The following is a 26,204-nucleotide window of genomic DNA, read 5'->3' as shown; positions in this document are numbered from 1 at the left end:
GTAGGCCTATTGGTTAGGTTAAAATACATATATCTTAACTTGCATTAACTCAATATTTCTAACAAATGGTATTGCTACACAATCAGTTGGAAAGTTATTTAAAAATGTACTTCATCTTCAAATATAGGTAATATGAATACACCTCTAAGTAGCAAATTTTGGCAGTGTCAAAACCGTGATGTAGCCTACCATGGGTAAATTGTGATTGACTGAATGATCTAAAAATAATATTGAGTCGTTATTGATGATGCAAGTTGATGTGTAGATCAATCAGTCGGAAGTCGCTTGCACTGTGGGCAGCAATGTCGAACAAGCCCAAATATTTTGTATTGATGAAATATACTGACGTAGAAGCTACTTTAAATATGAATAATGCAGGTCTGACGTAGATCCGCTGTCAACTCAAAACGAGTCAATGACGCGGAGTTGTTATTGTCCACTTTGTAGTGGGGGGCAGGAACTCTAACCAGCTGGTAGTTGAGTTGTTCTTCTCGCTTTTTTAAAAACTCTCCCTATGAAAAATACGCTTGAATGTCTCGGTTTTAGGACGTTTTCTATTTCAAATCGTACATAGCTAGCGTACACACGGTTCCGAAGTAATGGATTCGCGGGTATCAGAGCTTTTTGGTTCAGGTTCCGGGCAGAAGTCTGGTTGCCAAGGAGTTGGATGTAACGTTAGTTCGGGGAATGGCTTCGGAATGAGTTCTAAAAAGTGTTTGAAGAATGCCAAAAAAGCAAAGAGTCGGTCATCCCGAAACTCCAAACCAAGCAATAACCCCCCATATCTTCCCCCGGCTAATCTACCCCCAGAGGTAAGCAGATATGCTTCCGTAGCCTGCAATTGGGTGGTACAGTAGCTAGCTAACGTTTGCTAGCTGACTAACGAGAAATGGCTTGCAAGTTTATTACCCGCCAATTTTGTTCTAAAAACTCTTACAATTTGTTTGTGCATACCATACTTGTATGTATATTGTCCAAAAACATGTTTGTAACCATCTTCTGTTAGAAGTTCTTGTGAACTGACTGCCCGTTTTGAAGCAAGTGTCTGCAAACAGAAAGTCATTTTTACACTATTAGCTAGCTTCCTGGCTGGAGATGCAGTGACACGTAACTAAAGCAAGCAAGCTAGCTAGCTAGCTCTACAAAATACAGTATGTAGCAACGTTGGTTGTTTATTGAACTGAATAGTTGCAGTAAAACTACTATAGCCAAGTTAGCCAGATCGTTCCATTTTAATATTTTGTATAATTTTGTCCAATGTTTTGTTGACGTTACTAAAAAAAAAAAAACGGAACAGCTGTGTTTGTAAACAGCAAAGGGACGGCTTGCCTCGCCTACTGAGTGTAGAGGACTGAAGCAAAGGCAGACGCCACTGAAATCCTCTGCAGAGCTGATGAATTGCTTTCTCCCCAGAGAGATTGAGAGATTTTGATAGAGTAGAGCCTCCTCACATAATAATTAGCTATAGTGTATTACTTAGTCTTTTAGCTTTCTTTCCCATTGACTTTAACTTGGGCTGGTGTGTGTGTGTGTGTGTGTGTGTGTGTGTGTGTGTGTGTGTGTGTGTGTGTGTGTGTGTGTGTGGATAGATCTCTCTCGCTCACAAATTCAGCAAAAAAAATAAACGTCCCTTTTTCAGGACCCAGTCTTTAAAAGATCATTAATCAAAATCCATATAACTTAACAGGAATGCACAATCCCTCCATCAGTGCTCAGACTGTCTGTGATAGGCTGCGAGAGGCTAGACTGAGGGCTTGTAGGCCTATTGTAAGGCAGGTCCTCACCAGACATCACCGGCAACAACATCGCCTATGGGCACAAATCCACCGTCGCTGGACCAGACAGGACTGGTAAAAAGTGCTCTTCACTGACGAGTCACGGTTTTGTCTCACCAGGGGTGATGTTCGGATTCGCATTTATTGTCTTAGGAATGAGCGTTACACTGAGGCCTGTACTCTGGAGCGGGATCGATTTGGAGGTGGGCGGTCATAGCATCATCGGACTAAGCTTTGCAGGCAATCTCAACGCTGTGCGTTACAGGGAAGACATCCTCCTCCCTCCTGTGGTACCCTTCCTGCAGGCTCATCCTGACATGACCCTCCAGCATGACAATGCCACCAGCCATATTGCTCGTTCTGTGTGTGATTTCCTGCAAGACAGGAATGTCAGTGTTCTGCCGTGGCCATTTAGAATCCCCATTACATAGGACAGTGGTCACCAACCTTTTCTGAGTCAAGATCAATTTCTGAGTGAAAATGCAAGCTGAGATCTACCGCTCAGATTTTTTATTTATTTATTAACATGACTTAAAAAATCTAAGCCTATGCAACATTACCCTATTAAAAACATTACTGTAACAATGACCCAATACATTTTCACCGCATATTGGCTTTGCTTGACTAGTCCTGCCAATGCATTGTTCGAACCATTGTTCGAACCAAATCTAAAAATATATTTCTAGATTTGAGGTAGGCTTTATGATCGCACCGGTAATAGAACAGTTGTTGTATTACTTGTGAGGTACAGCTGAGTGAGCATACATTTCAATATTTTGCTTTTTGTTTTTATTTTACTGGACTGATGGTCAGTCTCAGTGGAGGTAGAGAGTAGCAGACTGAGGGTTCTCCTCCCTTTCCTCTGCTGACACTGACCAAAAAGCGACAGTCTTCCAGCTGATTGAAACTCGAGTCGCACCGGATTATTTCTACCTCGTGCACAAATTCATGTTACTCTTATGAGCAGAGAAAGTGAAATATTCCTTGACATTAAAAGACACAAACTGCTAATAATAACAACGCAAACCCATCAATACACTTTCCTACTCATTCATTACAGCTGCAGTGCTGGTTATAGCGCAAGTGGATGTAGGAAGAACACATATTTTATGGTTGAATAAAAAGTGACAGTGCTGATTAAGAACAAACATGAACTCGCTCATAAAAAATAAAAAAAACAGCAGCTCTGCTGTATTCGTTGAGTCTTTCACTATTCATGGTAAAACACTTTTTTTTATCTCACCATATCAACTTTGCTATAGCTTTCTTTTACGCCTGCTACGTTACTGCCGACATTAATCTGAGCCAGCCAGCGGTAGGCCTATAGTGCACTTGATTTGTACCTTCAGACACAGGAGATGGTACAAAATGGGAACACTTCGCCTACCCAGCCTCAGGGCAGCTGAATCGGGTGCACTTACCATCAACAGTGCGAGAAGCACTTTATTGTTGGTTTTTTTACAGAAATATTTTGACGATCGACTAGGAATGCCTTGGGGATGACCAGCCGATTGTGATCGACCGGTTGGTGACCAATGATGTTGGGCTTATTGTTTTTCCATTGACTGTGCTATTGGCTGCCTGTATGTGGTCTTTAGTACACCGAATAATCAGGAAATCTCTACTCAAAGAGCAATTTAAGCCAGCATTGCATCACTTTACAGTTATATTTGCATGTAGACTCTTTTATGGCTAGTTGAAACAATGTAGCAGCTTTAAAGTTCTTCCAACCACCCACTCCATTCATTTACTGTTGGATACTGGGCTTTCAGTCAGAGTGGGGTTCTTTGTGCCTTTTTAGAGAACAGTAGGTACCATTTGTCTCAGTTCTCTTCTGTCCAACATAATAATGCTGTCCTCTCCTCTCTTTCAGGCTGAAGAGGGGAATATAGAGTACAAGGTAAGCTGAAATACAATGTTATACATGTGTCATGACACACACCTTTGCTCACTCATTACTGGAGAGTAGCAGTTGTCAGCTGATGGAAGGCCTTCCAGTTTCCAATAATCTTACCTCCATCATTGGTTGTCTATATTTCAGCTTTTCTTCACAAGTGAATAGCCTATCCCTAGTTTATCACTGCAGGTGAAGAAGCCGGATGTGGAGGTCCTGGTCTGTGGTTGAGGCTGGTTGGACGTACTACCAAATTCTCTAAAACGACGTTGGAGGTGGCTTATGGTAGAGAAATGAACATGCAACAGCTCTGGTGGACATTCCTACAGTCAGCGTACCAATTGGACGCTCCCTTAACTTGAGACATCTGTTGCATTTTGTTTTGTGACAAAATTGCACACTTTAGAGTGGCTTTTTATTGTCCCCAGCACAAGGTGCACCTGTGTAATGATCATGCTGTTTAATCAGCTTCTTGATATCCCACACCTGTCAGGTGGATGGATTATCTTGGCAAAGGAGAAATGCTCACTAACAGGGATGGAAACAAATTTGTGCACAACATTTGAGAGAAATAAGGTTTTTGTGTGTGTATGGAAAAGTTCTGGGATGTTTTATCTCAGCTCATGAAACGAGGGACCAACACTTTTTACATGCCATTTTTTTCCCTGACTGTCTAGTTTTTTTGTTGTTGGTGATTTGTTAATTCTACGTACTTTATATCTGAATACTTTACACAAACGTTACATTGAAAACGTTTTACCGTCCCGAAAATATAGGGGAAACACTGGAAATGACTAAAAGTTAATGAATAAAAGTTTTGGGGTGTTTTCCATGCTCAATAAAGTACAATGTGCCCTCAAATATTTGAGTCACTTGGGTGTGACAAATATTCAGCTGACACTTTAAGGGCAGGCCTTTTACCGTGGTAACGGTGTGATTCGTCTGTCTGATCGATGGGATTCTCTGACATCCCTTTGCTAGTAGCTGTTGATCAAGATCAAACATTGGATAACAATCTTGTGTGTGTGAACAAAATTACGTAAAAAGCCAAGAAACACAGGGACGAAGTCAAACTTAAGTAGACTTCCGGCTAAATTCGACCATTCTATGCTGGTGCGGTTCTAAAAATGAATCTTTCAGCACTTCACTCAGTCCATGCAATGCCCCAGGCACTGTTGCTGCATGTGAGGTGGGTTATATGGGAATCTACATAGTTGTTTGCATAGAAATAAGAAATCATTCTGATTTTATATGGTTCTTTGTGATTAGCTACCCACTATGAAACAAAACGCAGAAATACAGTTGAAGTCGGAAGTTTATATACACCTTGGCCAAATACATTTAAACTCAGTTTTTCACAATATATCCACATAATTTTCTTTCTTCATGATGCCATCTACTTAGTGAAGTGCACCAGTCCCTCCTGCAGCAAAGCACCCCCACAACATGTTGCTGCCCGCTGCCACCCCCGTGCTTCACGTTTGGGATGGTGTTCTTTGGCTTGCAAGCCTCCCCCTTTTTCCTCCAAACATAATGATGGTCATTATGGCCAAACATTTCTATTTTTGTTTCATCAGACCAGAGGACATTTCTCCAAAAAGTACGATCTTTGTCCACGTGTGTAGTTGCAAACCGTAGTCTGGCTTTTTTATGGCGGTTTTGGAGCAGTGTCTTCTTCCTTGCTGAGCGGCCTTTCAGGTTATGTCGATATAGGACTTGTTTTACTGTGGATACAGGTACTTTTGTACCTGTTTCCTCCAGCATCTTCACAAGGTCCTTTGCTGTTGTTCTGGGATTGATTTGCACCAAAGTATGTTTATCTCTAGGAGACAGAACGCGTCTCCTTCCTGAGCGGTATGACGGCTGCGTGGTCCCATGGTGTTTATACTTGCGTACTATTGTTTGTACAGATGAACATGGTACCTTCAGGCAGGAAATTGCTCCCAAGGATGAACCAGACTTGTGGTCTTTTTTGTGGTCTACAATTTTTTTTCTGAGTTCTTGGCTGATTTTCTTTTGATTTTCCCATGATGTCAAGCAAAGAGGCACTGAGTTTGAAGGTAGGCCTTGAAATACATCCACAGGTACACCTCTAATCGACTCAAATGATGTCAATTAGCCTATCAGAAGCTTCTAAAGCCATGACATAATTTTCTGGAATTTTCCAAGCTGTTTAAAGGTACAGTCAACTTAGTGTATGTAAACCTCTGACCCACTGGAATTGTGATACAGTGAAATAATCTGTCTGTTACCAATTGTTGGAAAAATGACAGAGAAGATAAAGAAGCCCCCTGCATGTAAAGACATTTGACTTCAACCAACCACAGCGCAGACAAATCACATTGCATGCAGGTATCGGAAGGCGAGACAAAGCAGTTTTTCCCTGTCATCGCTCGCTTTGTGACTGACAAGCGCCTATTTTTTAAAATTTTTTATTTCACCTTTATTTAACCAGGTAAGCTAGTTGAGAACACATTCTCATTTACAGCTGCGACCTGGCCAAGATAAAGCAAAGCAGTGCGACAGAAACAACACGGAGTTACACATGGAATAAACAAGCGTACAGTCAATAACGCAATAGAGAAAAAAAAGAAAGTCTATATGCAGTGTGTGCAAATGGCATGAGGAGTTAAGGCAATAAATAGGCCATAGTAGCAAAGTAATTACAATTTAGCAGATTAACACGAGTGATAGATGATGGTGTGTAAGCAGTGATACTGGTGCGCAAAAGAGCAGCAAAGTAAATAAAAACAATATTGGGATAAGGTAGGTATATTGGGTGGGCTATTTACAGATGGACTATGTACAGCTGCAGCGATCGGTTAGCTGCTCAGATAGCTGATGTTTAAAGTCAATAGATTGCTAGAAGATGTATATTGTTTCTTCTAGCGGGAGAGGGATCGGTTGACTATTTTGAAAATTAGCTTAGTTAATTTAAGTGGAAAAAGTAGCTGGCTGAAAATGAGCCTGTAATCGGCTGTTTAGCCAACAGCCGGCGCTAGTGGAAAAGACTGGATGTAGCTTTGTTTCACTCTTCTGTTCTGTATGTAAAGGTGTATTATGACCAAAGAGCAGTGAATAGTCTGGCTGCAACCCGAACATGTTCATGTCCTACCACAGTGGATTAGCACTGTCGTTTTTAGGACCAGGGGCAGCTGCTGCCTCCAAACAAATGTACAAAGACATCCTACTTACAGTATTAGTTATTTTCACCACCTGCAAAGTGCAAACTAGAAACATTAATTGGCCTGAACAGAGGTGTTAGCCATTTATTAGCTATACCATTCCTTCAGCTCTTTAGTCTCAGCTTTCTCTCCCCCTCTACAGCTGAAGCTGATCGACCCCACGCAATACCGCTTTGAACACCTGGCCACACAGATGAAATGGCGTCTACAGGAGGGGCGGGGTGAGGCTGTCTATCAGATTGGTGTCGATGACAACGGCATGCTGGTGGGCCTATCAGAGGAAGACCTGAGGTCATCGCTAAAGACCCTAGGCAGGATGGCAGAGAAGTACGACCCACACACCAACTGTTTAGATTTTTATTTTATTTACCTAGGCAAGTCAGTTAAGAACAAATTAGAATTTACAATGACTGCCTACACCGGCCAAACCCGGACGACGCTGGGCCAATTGTGCGCCTCCCTATGGGACTCCCAATCACGGCCGGTTGTGATACAGCCTGGATTTGAACCAGGGTGTCTGTAGTCACGCCTCAAGCACTGAGATGCAGTGTCTTAGACCGCTGCGCCCCTCTGGAGCCCTGCCAGCCTTCTCGTATACTCCATTTTTTAAAGATGTGATGAAATTGCTTGTGCAATTCTTGTACCAAAAGTATTTCTGGGTCGATGTTGTACGTGTAATTGACTCTTCATTTACTTTTGACTTGAAGGGTTGGGGCTGACATCACCATTCTCAGAGAGAGAGAGGTGGACCACGATGCTGATATCCCTCGTAAGATAGCTGAGGTTCTCATAAGGAAGGTGCCAGACGACCAGCAGGTTAGTGACCTCATGAGAAGCTCATAAGCTGTTAAGTGTAGACAGCGAGAGTCACTACTTGTCGTACTACTACTACAACATTTGCTGATAAGTTGGCTATGTGTGACTAGGTCAACATTCATACTATGTTCTACGTGTGTTTTTGTATTTAGTTCCTGGACCTGCGGGTGGCTGTGCTGGGTAACGTGGACTCAGGAAAGTCCACCCTGCTAGGTGTGCTGACACAGGGTGAGCTGGATAACGGGCGAGGCCGGGCCAGACTCAACCTCTTCAGACACCTCCACGAGATCCAGACAGGACGTACCTCCAGCATCAGCTTTGAGATTCTCGGCTTCAACAGCAAAGGAGAGGTGAGGGAAAGGACTGGCCATGTCCCAAACTCTCAAATGGCTTTTTCATGACTACTAATAGATGAAAGGACTAGATGGGTTGGCTTGTGTTTTTTTTTTTTTTTTTTTTAAACCTTTGCCCTCTTGTGTCCCTCAGGTGGTGAACTACAGTGAGTCGCGGACAGCAGAGGAGATATGTGAGAGTGCCTCTAAGATGATCACGTTCATTGACTTGGCCGGCCACCACAAGTACCTGAAGACAACCATCTTTGGCCTGACTAGCTACTGCCCAGACTTTGCCATGCTGGTGGTCAGTGCAAACACGGGCATCGGTGAGTCTGACTGCTACACTTGACCCAGACTCTGTGGTTGTTTGTTAAAATCGCTTTTTGTTGGTTTACGTCAGGGGTCGGCAACATGCTACCCGCAGGTAAGACCAGCCACCTGTGATTATAATTTTTTGTTCCCCCAAGGTTTTTAGCAAAAAATTGTCAACCCACAGCTAATTCTAGTTGCCTACCCCTGGTTTACATGAAAACTGTGCCTCTGTGCTTGTCCAAGGCAGGTTATGCCTTCTAAAGGTCACAGTTAGGATCAGTGTGGGGAAAGTTGTTCTTACTCCAGTGCTTGGAGGCAACACTTGAGCGTTGTTGTCAAGACTTGTGCTTTGACAGGTTCTTACATTTTTACAGATAAGCCAGTCGGTGGAGCACTCCCTGATGGAGTAGGGCTGGCTCCAATTAGTCGACTGGTCGATTGTTAGGCTGTTGGTCGACCAAGATTGGTTTTTATATATAAATATATATATATGCATGCATACAGTTGAAGTCGGAAGTTTACATACACTTAGGTTGGAGTCATTAAAACTTGTTTTTCAACCACTCCACAAATTTCTTGTTAACAAATTATATAGTTTTGGCAAGTCGGTTAGGACTTCTACTTTGTGCATGACACAAGTAATTTTTCCAACAATTGTTTACAGACAGATTATTTCACTTATAATTCACTGTTTCACAATTCCAGTGGGTCAGAAGTTAACATACACTAAGTTGACTGTGCTTTTAAACAGCTTGGAAAAATCCAGAAAATGATGTCATGGCTTTAGAAGCTTCTGATAGGCTAAATTACATAATTTGAGTCAATTGGAGGTGTACCTGTGGATGTATTTCAAGGCCTATCGTCAAACTCAGTGCCTCTTTGCTTGAGATAATGGGAAAATCAAAAGAAATAAGCCAAGACAAGTCTGGTTCATCCTTGGGAGCAATTTCTAAACGCCTGAAGGTACCACTTTCATCTGTACAAACAATAGTACGCAAGTATAAACACCATGGGACCACGCAGCCGTCATACCGCTCAGGAAGGAGACGCGTTCTGTCACCTAGAGATGAACATACTTTGATGCGAAAAGTGCAAATCAATCCAGAACAACAGCAAAGGACCTTGTGAAGATGCTAGAGGAAACCGGTACAAAAGTATCTATATCCACAGTAAAACGAGTCCTATATCGACATAGCCACTCAGCTAGGAAGAAAGCACTGCTCCAAAACCTCCATAAAAAAGCTAGCCTACGGTTTGCAACTGCACATGGGGACAAAGATCGTACTTTTTGGAGAAATGTCCTCTGGTCTGATGAAACAAAAATAGAACTGTTTGGCCATAATGACCATCATTATGTTTGGAGGAAAAAGGGGGAGGCTTGCAAGCCAAAGAACACCATCCCAAACGTGAAGCACGGGGGTGGCAGCAACATGTTGTGGGGGTGCTTTGCTGCAGGAGGGACTGGTGCACTTCACTAAGTAGATGGCATCATGAAGAAAGAAAATTATGTGGATATATTGAAGCAACATCTCAAGACATCAGTCAGAAAGTTAAAGCTTGGTCGCAAATGGGTCTTCCAAATGGACAATGAGCCCAAGCATACTTCCAAAGTTGTGGCAAAATGGCTTAAGAACAGCAAAGTCAAGGTATTGGAGTGGGCTTCACAAAGCCCTGAGCTCAATCCTATAGGACATTTGTGGGCAGAACTGAAAAAGCGTGTGCGAGCAAGGAGGACTACAAACCTGACTCAGTTACACCAACTTATTATGGGAAGCTTGTGGAAGGTTACCCAAAACGTTTGACCCAAGTTAAACAATTTTATGGCAATGCTACCAAATACTAATTGAGTGTATGTAAACTTCTGACCCACTGGGAATGTGATGAAAGAAATAACAGCTGAGAAAAATAATTCTCTCTACTATTATTCTGACATTTCACATTCTTAAAATAAAGTGGTGATCCTAACTGACCTAAAACAGGGAAGTTTTACTAGGATTAAATGTCAGGAATTGTGAAAAACTGAGTTTAAATGCATTTGGCTGAGGTGTATGTGAACTTCGACTTCAACTATATTTTTTTTATTTGCGCCCATCTCGGTGAACTAATCCATTGCTGAGCCCTAGACTAAAAGCCTATTTATGCTTAATTTGAAAATGTGGTCCGAGGCTCCATATGGAGGGTGTGACGCAATTGCGGAGCCTCCAGAGGCATGCAGAGGCCAAATCGAGCTCTGTACCACATCGCCATGTGTCTCCCAAATGTTGTAACAATGTGGAGGGCTCTGTATAGCTCTGCATTGACATGATTGGTTGACGGTAGGTAGGGGCGTTACATCCTGTATAAACAAACTCACTTCCTTGACAACAGCTCTGCACTGCTCTGCGAAGCTCAAGAAGTATGAATGCCCTGACCTGCTGAGGCCATATCACTGTAAATGCTGCATTGCCAATGCAGACGTCAGATTCTTTCATAACTTCATTGTGTGAATTGTTTGTGTTTTGATTGTTAGGGTATATCAATTCCCCATTACATATATCACCAGTAGTACATTTACCGTTAATTCCTATGATTCTAATCTACAATGTTTGTTACTTTGGTTATGGTCATTTATTTTAATGCATTCTATATTATGTCTTTCTGTTCTCATTGTCAGTGGACACATTTGTTTTCAGAGTGCACAACCTATGCTACACTTGTGACAAACAAGTTTTGGCTTATTTAATTCCATTTACGATTTCTGTCAATTTAGTCATTGTCTTTTGTTTGGAGCGCTCCTGTCAATGTTGAGTAAGGACGCGCACGCATAGAAGTAGGCCTATAGGCTACCTGACCTGCGCGCAAATTGTAGGCATATAAATGTGCCCATTTGGGGATCTGATAGTATTTCTGATTGGCTTAACGCACCACCACTAATAACCTGTTTAGCTTCTCAAAGTAATATTTTCTTCACCTCAAACAGTAAGCAAACTGTCTGTTATTACATCCATTGAGAATTACAATAGTTCCTCAATGTATTTGAAAAATCTTTCCAGCTCTCTCCCTTTCGATAACCACTCAGCTTGAAAGGGAAAAAGGTCATGCTCTGATCCTGTGGAAACATCATAAAATAGGCTTCTTATCAGTGCTTGACTTGGACTGAAATAGGTTCTGGTACTCATTTCAGGTGCTGGTACTGTTTATAAACTCAGGAAAAAAAAGAAACGTCCCTTTTTCAGGACCCTGTCTTCAAAGATAATTCGTCAAAATCCAAATAACTTCACAGATCTTCATTGTAGGGTTTAAACACTGTTTCCCATGCTTGTTCAATGAACCATAAACAATTAATGAACATGCACCTGTGGAACGATTGTTAAGACACTAACAGCTCGCAGACGGTAGGCAATTGATGTCACAGTTATGAAAATGTAGGACACTGAAGAGGCCTTTCTACTGCCTCTGAAAAACACCAAAAGAAAGATGCCCAGGGACCCTGCTCATCTGCGTGAACGTGCCTTAGGCATGCTGCAAGGAGGCATGAGGACTGCAGATGTGGCCAGGGCAATAAATTGCAATGTCCGTACTGTGAGACGCCTAAGACAGCGCTACAGTGAGACAGGACGGACAGCTGATTGTCCTCGCAGTGGCAGACAACGTGTAACAACACCTGCACAGGATCGATAAATCCGAACATCACACCTGCTGGACAGGTACAGGATGGCAACAACAACTGCCTGAGTTACTGTCCGTAATAGGCTGAGAGAGGCTGGACTGAGGCCTTGTAAGCCTGTTGTAAGGCAGGTCCTCAACAGACATCACCGGCAACAACGTCGCCTATGGGCACAAACCCACCGTCGCTGGACCAGACAGGACTGGCTAAAAATGCTCTTCACTGACAAATCGCGGTTTTGTCTCACCAGGGGTGATGGTCGAATTCGCGTTTATCGTCGAAGGAAGGAGCGTTACACTGAGGCCTGTACTCTGGATCGGGATCGATTTGGAGGTGGGCGGTCACAGCATCATCGGACTGAGCTTTGCAGGCAATCTCAACGCTGTGCGTTACAGGGAAGACATCCTCCTCCCTCATGTGGTACGCTTCCTGCAGGCTCATCCTGACATGACCCTCCAGCATGACATTGCTACCAGCCATACTGTTCGTTCTGTTCGTGATTTCCTGCAAGACAGGAATGTCAGTGTTCTGCCGTGGCCATTGAGCACGTCTGGGACCTTTTGGATCCGAGGGTGAGGGCTAAGGCCATTCCCCCCCAGAAATGTCCGGAAACTTGCAGGTGCCTTGGTGGAAGAGTGGGGTAGCATCTCACAGCAAGAACGGGAAATCTGGTGCAGTCCATGAGGAGGAGATGCACTGCAGTACTTATCTGGTGGCCACACCAGATACTGACTGTTACTTATGATTTTGACCCCCCCCCCCCCCCCCTTTGTTCAGGGACACATTATTCTATTTCTGTTAGTCACATGTCTGTGGAACTTGTTCAGTTTGTCTCAGTTGTTGAATCTTGTTATGTTCATACAAATATTTACACATGTTAAGTTTGCTGAAAATAAATGCAGTTGACAGTGAGAGGACGTTTCTTTTTTTGCTGAGTTTATTTAGGTGCAGGAGCTCCACAATACTTTTGAGCTAATATTCTATAAGAGGAACAGGAACTCAAGCAGTAGAACATTTGAGGTGCCAGTACTAAGCTCCGGTGAGCTCCTGCCCAAGTCAAGCACTGCTTCTTATCCCTGGTGCAAATACCCTACAGCTGTGTCTGTCCTGAGCTCACTGGCTCAGGAAACTGAGGTTCCAGAATATTTTATACAATGTTGCAAGTTTGCTAGTGCAAGCTTTGGGCTGGCCCAAGTTAATAGTTGATGCAATGTTTCAAGTTTGGCTACACATGGCCTGTCTGAAACAAGGTGATTCATAGGAAATGTATTTTTAATCAGGTTATTTTCTAACTACAGCCTGGAATGTTATTTGTTCGCTTTGTCGGCTATTTTTACTTAGTTGGCAACGGCAATCAGTTACTTTTTAGGTTTGTACCATTTTTCATTTCGATTTGGATGGAATTTCGATTAACCACATATGAATGATTTTTGAGATATGAAGATCTTATTATAAATTAAATTAAACTGTTTACGAAAATGTGCATTTGAAAACCATAACTGTCATTCATCTCGGTAGAAATTGTCAAATAAATTGGCATTCCACATGAAAGGTTGCAGACTCCTCGTGTAGCATATTACTGGCAACTTCAGGAGCGTAATGGCAGAAATTGCGAAAGCCAACAGGAGTGGGAGGAAAATAGTTCAGTCTGGTGAACTTCTTTTTTTCCTTCTGGTTATCTAGATCTCTGGTGTCCTCTTGAGGCTTCAAACCGTTTAAAGCATCAGACGAGTTCAATACACATAGTTGATTTTATTAAAGCTCATACTGTGTGTTTTATATATGGAAAACTACGTTTAAAAATGTTGAGCAATCAATTGTTAGGAAGAACAGACTTTCGGTCGACCATGATTTTCTTTAGTAGGGGACGGCCCTAAGCAGGAGTATTGCACAATATGACTCCAATGTACTCAAGTCCAACCCTCTTCTCTCTCTTCTGTAGCTGGCAGGCTAGCTAAGTTCCAAGCTGGGCAGTAGGGCTGTACAAACACACTGCAAAAAAACAAAAACACACTGCTATCTGGGCTTATGTAACAGCCCCCTCCCCAGTCAAAATCAAATCAAGTCCCAGACTAACCGGCGTTCCTCTGAGCCCCCTAACAGATGATGGTCTGTAGCTCACCAAAGGGTGTCTGTGAAACGGACACCTGTTGAGTTAGTAAGCAGACACTTGGGATGTCAGTGCTGACGCTACAGGAAAGGTTCAGATTCTTAAAGTTCACCACTGTCCCAAGACTTTCAAAGGCATTCTGCTCTTGTTTCCTTTCTGTTCCTTTGTACTGATACTTGAAGGAACTGGATAGGTGTCCTTAATATTGCCTTCACCTTTCAAGTCCTCCCAGATCAGTGGTCTTGACTGAGGAAGAGGAGACAGTCTAAAATAGCTTTATCGGGACACAGCTGAAATCTGAGCGAAGGAAGGAAAGGAAACTGACACACAGTCGGCACCCTTGCTTAGCCTTTTTCTTTATTTACAGATTATCTTTCAGTGGTTAGTGAATAGCTCATTGCTTTTTTCCTTTGTTATAACACTATCCATTTGATCTGTAATTTGCCAGGATTAGCAAAAAAATTGTCAGAAGTGGGATTCGAACCAACGCCTCCAGGGGAGACTGCGACCTGAACGCAGTGACTTAGACCGCTCGGCCATTCTGATATGACAGTTGCACATTATATCACGTCCTACCAAGACTCCCTCTCTCTGGGTTTCTAACTCTATAGATAAGCAGTGGTATCTGCTTGTCTGCCAACACCATACTTTACTGCCTGGATATCAGAGTGAGCTTGAGTGCCTCAAGGGGAATGTAGGCAGCCTGCCAAGTTAAAGCCTCTAGCCCTGTTTCAGGTTTTGGCTGTTACTAAATACCTATTGTAAATGTAGGAGTATGTCACTATTGATTTGCACTCTTAGTTGCCAGGAACAACCAAAATGTTGTCAGAAGTGGGATTTGAATCCAAGCCTCCAGGGGAGACTGCATCCTGAACGCAGCGCCTTAGACCGCTCGGCCATCCTGACATGTTTATCTTTCCTCCTAACTCACCTACATGTCTAACAGTCAGGCGCCATTGGCTGCTTCTGGGATCTGAGATGATTTGAATACCTTAGGGCAAAGATGATCTATTATATTGACAAAATAAACGGAGTGACCGCTCTAACAATAGAAATGCATGTCCTCAGTGATTTGAAGACAGGTGAGATCAGGTGGGACCATTCTCGCCAATGAGAGGCCAGATACGCTTGTGAACAACCAGCACAACTTAGTAGTTTTTCTCAAAGTTGCCAGAATGCCAGGTGCATACACTTATGTCATTACATTTGTAATAACCTAAACATTATGAAACATCTATTAGATCAAATAAGCCTCACGTAATTTGACACTCTCATAGACCGAAAAAGGGCTTATATCATGCAGACAGATTTTGGGCCAGAGTAAATCCTCTCGCTTCGCGTCTTCCTCTCTGCTTAAAGCTACAATAGGCAGAAATCGCTCTGCCATTTCCTGGTTGCTATAATTCGACTGGTTTGCCTAATTTCAGTTTATTTGACAGAGAATCATTGTACTGTCTAAAATGCTGTGAAATCTATTCAATAAACAAAAATATTGTATTTTCTTCTGTTTGAAGCTGGGGGTAAAAAGAGCACAAACAAAACTTGCCCCCCTTGCTTTCAATGAGTGACAGATCTAGAACTCTCATTTCTACGTGAATTTGTTCAGGTCACCCATAAAGCTACCTACTGCTCCTTTAAGTGCTCTTTTTTGACAACAGTATTCATTTGCTCACTGTATTTGCAGATGTGTTCATAACTTTCCAGACATCATGGCTGGTTCGGGGTTCCAGGATTATGAATACCTTTTAGGCTGTGTTGTAACAACATTATTAATTTGTTCACCTATTAGTTGTGAGGGTTAACCAAAATATTAGTGTCAGAAGTGAGATTTGATCTCACGCCTCCAGGGGAGACTGCGAACTGAACGCAGTGACTTAGACCGCTCGGCCATGCTGACATGCGTCACCCTGCCTCTAATTCTCCCAGAACAGTGACAGGTGGAAACTTTTCAGCTGCAGCTGGTGAATACGGGCTCTCTCTTCCGTTACTGCGTTAATATGCATGAGATTTGCTTTTGTTGCAGACAGTTTGTATGATTTTCTTCTGAATTACTTAATTGGGAAATTATTCAGACCACTTTACTTTTTCCACATTTTGTTAGGTTACAGATTATTCTAAAATTGACGAGGGGAAAAAAAGGATTTAATCAATCTACACACAATACTCCATAATGACAAAGCATAAATACAGGTCTTTAGACATTTTTGCTAATGTATAAAAAAAGGATATCAAATTAATATAAGTATTCAGACCCTTTACTCAGTACTTTTGGTGAAGCACCTTTGGCAGTGATTACAGCCTCGAGTCTTCTTGGGTATGACGCTACAAGCTTGGCACACCTGTATTTGGGGTGTTTTTCTTCTCTGTTGATCATCTCAAGCTCTGCCAGGTTGGATTGGGAGCGTCGCTGCACAGCTATTTTCAAGTCCGGGCTCTGGCTGGGCCACTCAAGGACATTCAGAGACTTGTCCCGAAGCCACGCCTGCGTTGTCTTGGCTGTGTGCTTAGGGTCGTTATCCTGTTGGAAGGTGAACCTTCGCCCAAGTTTGAGGTCCTGAGCGCTCCGGAGCAGGTTTTCATCAAGGATCTCTCTGTACTTTGCTCCATTCATCTTTGCCTCGATCCTGACTTGTCTGCCAGTCCCTGCCGCTGAAAAACATTCCCACAGCATGATGCTGCCACCACCATGCTGCTGCCACCATGCTTCACCGTAGGGATGGTGCCAGGTTTCCTCCAGACTTGATGCTTGGCATTCAGGCCAACGAGTTCAATCTTGGTTTCATCAGATGAGAGAATCTTGTTTCTCATGGTCTGAGAGTTATTGGGTGCCCTTTGGCAAACTCCAAGCACGCTGTCATGTGCCTTTTTTACTGATGAGTGGCTTCTGTCTGGCCACTCTACCATAAAGGCCTGATTGGTGGAGTGTTGCAGAGATGGTTGTCCTTCTGGAAGGTTCTCCCATCTCCACAGAGGAACTCTGGAGCGCTGTCAGAGTGACCATCGGGTTCTTGGTCACCTCCCTGACCAAGACCCTTCTCCCCCGATTGCTCAGTTTGGCTGGGCGGCCAGCTCTAGGAAGAGTCTTGGTGGTTCCAAACTTCTTCCATTTAAAAATGGAGGCCACTGTGTTCTTGGGGACCTTCAATGCTGCAGACATTTTTTTGGTACTGTTCCCCAGATCTGTGCCTCGACACAATCCTGTCTCGGTGATCTACGGACAATTCCTTCAACCTCATGGCTTGGTTTTTGCTCTGACATGCACTGTTGGACATTATATAGACAGGTGTGTGCCTTTCCAAATCATGTCCAATCAATTGAATTTACCCCAGGTGGATTCCAATCAAGTTTTAGAAACATCTCAAGGATGATCAATGGAAACAGGATGCACCTGAGCTCAATTTCGAGTCTCATAGCAAAGGGTCTGAATACTTATGTAAATAAGGTATTTCATTATTTTTTTTAGCAAACATTTTGAAAAACCTGTTTTTGCTTTGTCATTATGGGGCATTGTGTGTGGATTGATGAGAGAAAATGATATTCATTTTAGAGTAGGGCTGTAACGTAACAAAATGTGGAAAACGTCAAGGGGCCCGATTACTTTCTGAAGGTACTGTATGTTGGTTGGTCAAAATAGTCCACCAAACAGATCAAAACATTGATCGATTTATCCATGGAAAATATTATCATTCAAATGTCCCAAATTCCTGAGCCGTCTTTATACTCTAATTTTACATTTGCATAACTAGTAACCAGACACAGGCATGTTTGTTTGGAAAGTGACCTTCAGCAATGTGTTTACTTGTATGTTATGGTATGTGCACAGGTTACACAACCTGCCATACCACCCCCTCCCTGTTTCACTGGCCCAGCCAGGTAGTGATTCTGAAGTCAGACTAATGTCATGGGGGATATGGGTCAGGTATGAGGACCATCCATGGGACACACAGACAGACACGCCTTGCTGGCCTTGCAACGTCAGAGCACAGACTTGAATTATAAAACAGAGAAATGCATCTGTGTAAGGAACAGGCCTAGTCTGGTGTATTCTCTGTGACCCGCCGAAAGGCCATGGAGAAGCTGGCCCATATTGGCTATGGGCCCAGATATAGAAAACTATCATTAGGCAAGCATTAATGTTGGATAAGAAGGGGACCGGCCCGCTAAGTCGGGGACAAAAAGGCTCCTGAGCAGCTTCTACCCCCTAAGCCATAAGACTGCTAAATATACTTAACAAAAATATAATGCAACATGCAATAATTTCAAACATTTACTGAGTTAAAGTTCATATAAGGAAATCAGTCAATTTAAATAAATTAGGCCCTAATCTATGGATTTCACATGACTGGGAATATAGATATGCATCTGTTTGTCACAGATACCTTTTAGGGGGGGGCATGGATCAGAAAATAAGTCAGTATCTGGTGTGACCACCATTTGCCTCATGGCGTGTGACACATCTCCTTTCGCATAGAGTTGATCAGGCTGTTGATTGTGGCCTGTGGAATGTTGTCCCACTCATCTTCAGTGTCTGTGCGAAGTTGATGGATATTGGAACACGCTGTCGATCCAGAGCATCCCAAACATGCTTAATGGGTGACATGTCCGAGTTTGCAGGCTATGGAAGAACTGGGACATTTTCAGCTTCCAGGAATTGTGTACAGATCCTTGCAACATTGGGCCATGCATTGTCATGCTGAAACATGATGTGATGGCAGCGGATGAATGGCACGACAATGGGCCTCAGGATCTCATCACGGTATCTTTGTGCATTGAATTTGCCATCGATAAAATGCAATTGTGTTCGTTGTCCATAGCTTTTGCCTGTCCATACCATAAACCCACTGCCACGTGGGGCACTCTGTTCACAATGTTGGCATCAGCAAACCACTTGCCCACACAACACCATACATGTGGTCTGCGGTTGTGAGGCCAGTTGGACATACTGCCAAATTCTCTAAAACGATGTTGGAGACAGCTTATGGTAGAGAAGTGAACATTCAATTCTCTGGCAAAAGCTCTGGTGGGCATTCCTGTAGTCAGCATGCCAATTGCATGCTTCCTCAATTTGAGACATCTGTGGCGTTGTGTGACACAACTGCACATTTTAGTGGCCTTTTATTGTCCTCAGCACAAGGTGCACCTATGTAATAATGGTCATACTGTTTAATCAGCTTCTTGATATGCCACACCTGTCAGGTGGATGATTATCTTGGCAAAGGAGAAATGCTCACTAACAGGGATTTTAAACAAATTTGTGCATAGAATTTAAGAGAAGCTTTTTGTGCGTATGGAACATTTTCTGGGATAAGTTTTCAGCTCATGAAACATGCAAAGTGTTGGTCCCAAGTTTCATTTTTTTTTTCAGTGTAGTTAACCAAATAGCTACTCGGACTATCTACATTGACTTTTCTTTTAGTTTTTTTTTTTTATGTATTTTTAACACTCTTTTTGTCTATGCACTGTCACACTGGACTCTACCCACACACTCACAAATCAAATCAAATTTTGTTGGTCACATACACATAGTTAGCTGATGTTTATACCAGTCAGAAGTTTGGACACATCTACTCATACAAGGGTTTTTCTTTATTTTTTACTATTTTCTATATTGTAGAATAATAGTGAAGACATCAAAACTATGAAATTACACACATGGAATCATGTAGTAACCAGAAAAGTGTTGAACTAATCAAAATATATTTATATTTGAGATTCTTCAAAGTAGCCACCCTTTGCCTTAATGACAGCTTTGCACACTCTTGGCTTTCTCTCAACCAGCTTCACCTCTCCCTTAAGTAAGCATTTCACTGTTAGTCTACACCTGTTGTTTACGAAGCATGTGACAATTAAAGTTTGATTTGACAGTGACACATGGACATGGATCAGCTGATCGGCGAAGCTGCAGGCTATTCAAGGCATGCCTCTCTTGCTAGTACATGCACACACAGATACTTTCCACTCAGTGAGGGGGGGGTGTTTACAGAGCTCTGTTGAGGTATCATGTTGAGCCAAGACATGCCTCTTGATGGGGCCCATAAAAGCAGAGGAATAGGTTGGCTCATTATGACACCATGTAGCCTTGCCCCCTAACACACACATACAGACAGTGTAAGTTATGTTTCGTTTGCCAGCATGCAAATACAATCTGTCTCAGCTGAGAGGGTAGGTTTATTTCGGTCCCGCCAGACTGTTGTGGGTCAGTGCCCTTGACCTCTCTGTGGCCTATATCCAGACCAAGCCATACATCTCTCACGTCTCACCCACCGGGGGGGGGGGGGTGCTTTGCTATTAGTGTCAGCGCAATGACATGCTAGCTGTTCCCATAGACTTCCAGTCATTGAGCTAATGACTATTCATTTAAAAGCTTTTCAATGTAGAAATATATAAATATTGACTTTTTTTCAGTTGTTGCAAGAATTTAGCAGTGGTTGGCCACTGTTGCTAAATGAATATAGGGGAGACACTGGCTTAGGATAGAGACATATTGTTGATATACAGAAATAGCAGGTTTTTCTTCAATGGCAAGAACAACTGATGAAGATGCCCTTTATGAAGGTTATTTTTATGAGCATAAGCATAGTTGTTTTGTTTACTTGTCAGCAGCAGTGTTTTTCTACACACACTACAGGAAGCTTGAGGTGATGTTTTAGTGTCACACGGTAGGCTACACCCACTCTGAAGTTCTCAATCTCTCTCCCTCACCCACGCTCTGTAGCTTCTCTCTCTCTCCTACGTGCTCAATCTTGCTTTCCTCTTCTCTTTCTCTTTTTTGTGTCCTTATGCTTTCTCTGCAATAGGGCCTACTGTCTGTTTCTCCCTAAACTATAGTCTCTCCTTATCTTGTAGTTCTCGTTTAAACTATACTGAACAAAAATAAAATGCAAAGTTTTGGTCCCATGTTTAATGAACTGAAATAAAAGATCCCCAAAATGTTTCATATGCACAAACATTTCTCGCAAAGTTTGTTTACATCCCTGTTAATGAGCATCATTTTTTTTTTGTCAAGATAATCCATCCACCTGACAGGTGTGGCATATCAAGAAGCTGATTAAACAGCATGATCATTACGCAGGTGCACCTTGTGCTGGGGACAAAGGGCCACTCTAAAATGTGCAATTGTTTTCAAACAACACAATGCTACAGATGCCTCAAGTTTTGAGGGAGCATGCAATTGGCATGCTGACTGCAGGAATGTCTACCAGAGCTGTTGCCAGATAATTTCATGTTCATTTCTCAACCATAAGCCACCTCCAACGTCGTTTTAGAGAATTTGACAGTACAGCCAACCGTCCTTACAACTGCAAACCACGTGTATGGTGTCGTTTGGGCGAGTGGTTTGCTAATATCAATGTTGTGAATGGTGGGGTTATGGTATGGGCAGGCATAAGCTACGGACAACGAACACAAGTGCATTTTATCAATGGCAATTTGAATGCACAGAGATAACGAAATGAGATCCTGAGGCCCATTTGTAGTGCCATTTATCCGCCGCCATCACTTCATGTTTTAGCATGATTATGCAAGGCCCCATGTTGCAAGGATCTGTACACTATGCCTGGAAGCTAAAATGTTCAAGTTATTCCATGGCCTGCATACTCACCAGACATCATTGAACCCATTGAACTTGTTTGGGATGCTCTGGATCGACGTGTTCCAATATCCATCAACTTCGCACAGACATTGAAGAGGAGTGGGACAACATTCCACAGGTCACAATCAGCAGCCTGATCAACTCAATGTGTCGCGCTGCACACTACATACTGACAGGTTTTCTGATCCACGTTCCTACTTAAAAAAAAAAAAAATGTAAGTATCTGAGACCATCTGTATTCCCAGTCAAGTGAAATCCATAGATTAGAACCTAATGAATCTATTTAAATTGACTGATTTCTTTACATCAACTAACTCAGTAAAATCTTTGAAATTGTTACGTTTTATATTTTTGTTCAGTGTATAGTGATAAGAAGCATATGACTGTGTACAAACCGTCTGGCTCCAGACAGCTAATGACATTTGCAGTGTGTGTTTGTTTTTAAATGTGTTCCTATGTGATGTGATTATCTAATGGAATCAGACCGTGATGGTTTGAGTCCACGTGTAGTAGCATGTGACGGAATACTCCAGTCTCACAACTCTCTCACGTTCCTTCTAAAAGTCACACCCAGCCAAAAAAAAACATGCACAGTGACCTCAACTTTGAGGTAGCCAACATATGGCTAGGGTCAAAGTTATTGTGAAATATGTATACAACTTTAGGCTATATCCAAATCAGATGGCCGGGGATCTCAAATTGTTGAGATATTGTCAAAGTGTGATTATGTCACGGGGCTCTCGGTTTCCTTGTATTATCTGCTCTCACCTTTGCACACTTCTTTCCATGACATAACAGTCATAACCTACGCCATGGCTTGTTTACCTGACGTTATTAACCTGGCCTCATGTCCGTCTCTTTCTATGGGGTTTAAACTCTAGATAAGCAGTCTCATCTGCTGGCACTCCAACACTGTACTGAACTACATGGATATTAATAAGCTTCGGAATGCATGCTTTTTGAATCCGTGATAGAAGCCAAAAGCTGCACCATACATAACACTTGATAACATACTATATGATTTAAAGAGTGTTAAGAGATCTGTGTTGACACATCAATGAAATGTATGGACATGACTCGTATTAACCTGCGCCCCCCTCTCTGTACCCCATCCAGCCGGTACAACACGGGAGCACCTGGGTCTGGCCATGGCTCTGAAGGTGCCCATCTTCATTGTGGTCAGTAAGGTGGACCTGTGTAAGCGCGACACGGTGGAGCGCACGGTCCGGCAGCTAGAGCGCATCCTCAAACAGCCCGGCTGCAACAAGGTGCCTCTGGTGGTGTCCACTGCTGATGATGCCGTCACGGCCGCACAGCAGTTCGCTCAGTCACCCAGGTACACACTAGGAGCTCGAATGCAATAATTGAATAACCAACGTTTCGACAGACAAGCTGTCTTCATCAGGGTATAATGACAAACACTGCGGGTCACTAGCTTATATACTTTGAAAGGACACACACAGGTGTCTGTAATCATGGCTGGGTGTGGCTTGATTACAGATTATAAATATTACAGATAGAAATAGGACATATAAAAAGCATGAATGGATAACATACGATCATAGATACAATTTGGCTACATAGGCCAACAAACATTTACAATGGATAGCAAAAACACAATCACAAGAATGGCTTCCGGTCAAGTCTACGTTGAGACCGAAGGGAGCAAGCTTCTTTAAATGAAAGATCCAGGCGGCCTCTCATTTTAACAATAAATTGTCAAGGTAAATCCTTCACACACACACTTGCAGTGTCATGATCAATGTACATGATGTGTATTTAATGTACTGTACGTACACAGCCACACAGGGTTCCAGCCATAATGTTAGCGTCATATCATTGTATTGGTCATTTGATGTTGGTCATGGTGTGCGTTGTCATAGCCCTGGTCATGTGACGGTGGTGGTGCTGTTGTTTCCTGTGCAGCATCACTCCCATCTTCACCGTGTCCAGTGTGTCTGGGGAAAGTCTGAATCTGCTCAAGGTCTTCTTCAACATCATCCCCCCACTCAGCAACAGCAAGGAGCAGGAGGAGCTCATGCAACAGCTCACTGAGTTTCAGGTAACACACACGAACATACAGACACACACAGTAAATGAATAGCATACATGTAAATGTGTGTTTTGACTGTGTGTGCTTTCCCTGTAGGTGGATGAGATCTACACAGTGCCTGATGTGGGGACAGTGGTGGGAGGAACTCTATACAGGTCAGTGCACTGATATAGGAGCCCCAGTGTCTTGTCCTCTCCTCTCCGTCATGTTCCTTTTTCTTATCTAGTTCTCCTTGTGGAGTAGCATCTGTCTGACCTTCCCTTTTTGTCTTATTACATTTCTCTCTGTCTCTCTCTCTCATGTTGTAGTGGTGGTACGTCTAACTGTCCATCCATTGGTATCTGTCAAACTCTCATCCATCTCTCTCCATCCATCCAGTGGTATCTGTCGTGAGGGGGAGCAGCTGGTTGTGGGTCCTACAGACTCCGGTCAATTCCTCAAGCTGACAGTGTGCAGCATCCAGAGGAACCGCTCAGCATGCAGGGTACTGAGGGCCGGCCAGGCCGCCACACTCGCACTGGACACTTTCGACCGCTCGCTGTTACGCAAGGTGAGACGCTCAAACTGTGTACTTGTATTTCACTCAAGCTGCTGAAACTGAGTTGTACGTCTCTGTCCATCGTGGTTTATGCAGTAGTGTTTGCCTTCAATTTCTAATATCAACATATTTTTCATTGTTCCGTTTCATTGTGTTTAATGACTGTACTTCCTGTGTGTTCCCTCCCAGGGTATGGTGATGGTGAGTCCAGAGATGAACCCCACTATCTGTTGGCTGTTTGAGGCGGAGATCGTGCTGCTATTCCACGCCAAGACCTTCCACAAGGGCTTCCAGGTCACTGTGCATGTGGGCAACATCAGACAGACTGCTACTGTGAAGGCTGTGCACGGCAAGGTCAGTCCTCCACCGTTCCACAATCCTCTCTGTCTGGAGAAACCCTGCAGTCACAGACAGAAGTGCTGCACGGATGAAGTAGTGTTGCACGGTATACCGAAACTTCGGTACTTTTTCGATACAGTACCAAACTTTTTTTTCATGTTTTAGTATCTTTTTTTACTTTTGGTACTTCACAGATTAAGCCTGTCTATCAACGCCCCCTACCCTTATTATAGCGTGAACCTTGCCTGCTCCCCCTTACTCATTGCTAGCCTGCACTGGGAGTCTGGGATGTATCATGTTAGCTCCCCTGCTGCACAAAAGTTAACCCACTTAAATATTTCTGGTACAGTGTCAACACTAGTTTTAAGGATTTGTAGAATTAATATTTGTGAAGTGCTAACATACAGTGATAATATTCTATACAAGTCTTCCTCTATGAAACTAATACAAGTCTTCCATGAAACTACTAATCCATCTATCTGTGTACCACAGGAGGAGCTGAGGACAGGTGAGAAGGCGGTGGTGTGTTTTAAGTTCATTAAGCACCCAGAGTACCTGAAGGTGGGGGCCAAGCTGCTGTTCAGAGAGGGAGCCACCAAAGGCATCGGCCAGGTCACCAAGCTGCAGCCTGTCTCCCAGTCACAGCCCTCACAGAGTGAGGAGGAGGACGAGGCCTAGAACCCAGAACCGCCCAGTGGAACAGGAGAACCACAGCCGTCCCAGCTAGATCCCAGGATCTAGAACATCGGAGGAGAGGGTTCCGTCTCTTTCTCCTGTCATCTTCAGCCTTCCTGCTTCTTCCAAAGCCCCTCTCCTGTCATCTCAGCAAAGAACCGACTTTTCCCTCAACTTTTGTCTTTTACTTAGTTTTTCCAAAGCCTTGTTGTCACCAAACCTTTTCTCAAGCCTTTTCAAGAACTGCTATTTTGATTGTTTCCTTTTGCTTTTCTAGATATTGATGAGGGAAGTATATTTTGTCTCCTGTGTCACCTGTTCACCTAGCAACAGTCACTACGGTGAGGTTGAGGTGTAAGGAAGACCTGGTCACAAAAGGCACAGAAATCTATCCAATGGTAACTATGGAAATGAGTGTAAAGCAGCAGTCACCTTAAACACAGTTGATTCACACCTCTGGGTGACGTGCTTACACACACTCGCCTCTCACTCAAACATACATTCACGTACTGAAACACAAGTACGCAGGTGCGTCCACACACACTGAGATGCCTGTATTTATCACCTGAAAAGACACTGAGTTCTGTTACCAGATGTCTGGCATGTTTACAAACTAAAAATACAGACAGAGGACTGATGGCAGATCGATGTGAGTTTTCTTCTATTGCAGCTACAGAACTAGGATGTCAGAGGTTAGAACTGTGATGCCTCCTCTGTCAACTTCCTAATCCCACATCATCTGGTTTGTATGACCTGCACAGTGCCTGGCTGAAAGTGACAAAAGTCCTCTTATACCATGTTTGAATATGTTGTTCACATTGGCACTTTATGAGGCATTTCCTTTTAGCTTGTGATGTATGAGTAAAACTTGACCTTGTAATAAACTGGCCAAGATGGCCAATGATCTCACTGACGTTCATCCCCAGTAAAGTTCT

At 43.1% G+C, this 26,204-nt stretch overlaps 1 protein-coding gene across 1 annotated transcript; it reads left to right on the top strand.

Moving 5' to 3' along the window:
- The first annotated feature begins 425 nt into the window (after nt 1-425).
- Nucleotides 426-25,874, top strand: gtpbp2a (GTP binding protein 2a). The gene is made up of 12 exons (XM_014154625.3): nt 426-812; nt 3,649-3,675; nt 6,997-7,181; nt 7,562-7,670; nt 7,823-8,020; nt 8,157-8,331; nt 22,781-23,000; nt 23,591-23,726; nt 23,814-23,872; nt 24,096-24,267; nt 24,445-24,609; nt 25,087-25,874. The coding sequence occupies exons 1-12, from the start codon at nt 600-602 to the stop codon at nt 25,270-25,272; spliced, it is 1,845 nt and encodes a 614-aa protein (XP_014010100.1). The 5' UTR covers nt 426-599; the 3' UTR covers nt 25,273-25,874.
- The last annotated feature ends 330 nt before the right edge of the window (nt 25,875-26,204 follow it).

Source organism: Salmo salar, chromosome 18, assembly GCF_965601325.2.
Source record: "Salmo salar chromosome 18, fSalSal1, whole genome shotgun sequence".
Classification (NCBI taxonomy): domain Eukaryota; kingdom Metazoa; phylum Chordata; class Actinopteri; order Salmoniformes; family Salmonidae; genus Salmo; species Salmo salar.
This window is presented reverse-complemented; position numbering and strand designations above follow the sequence as displayed.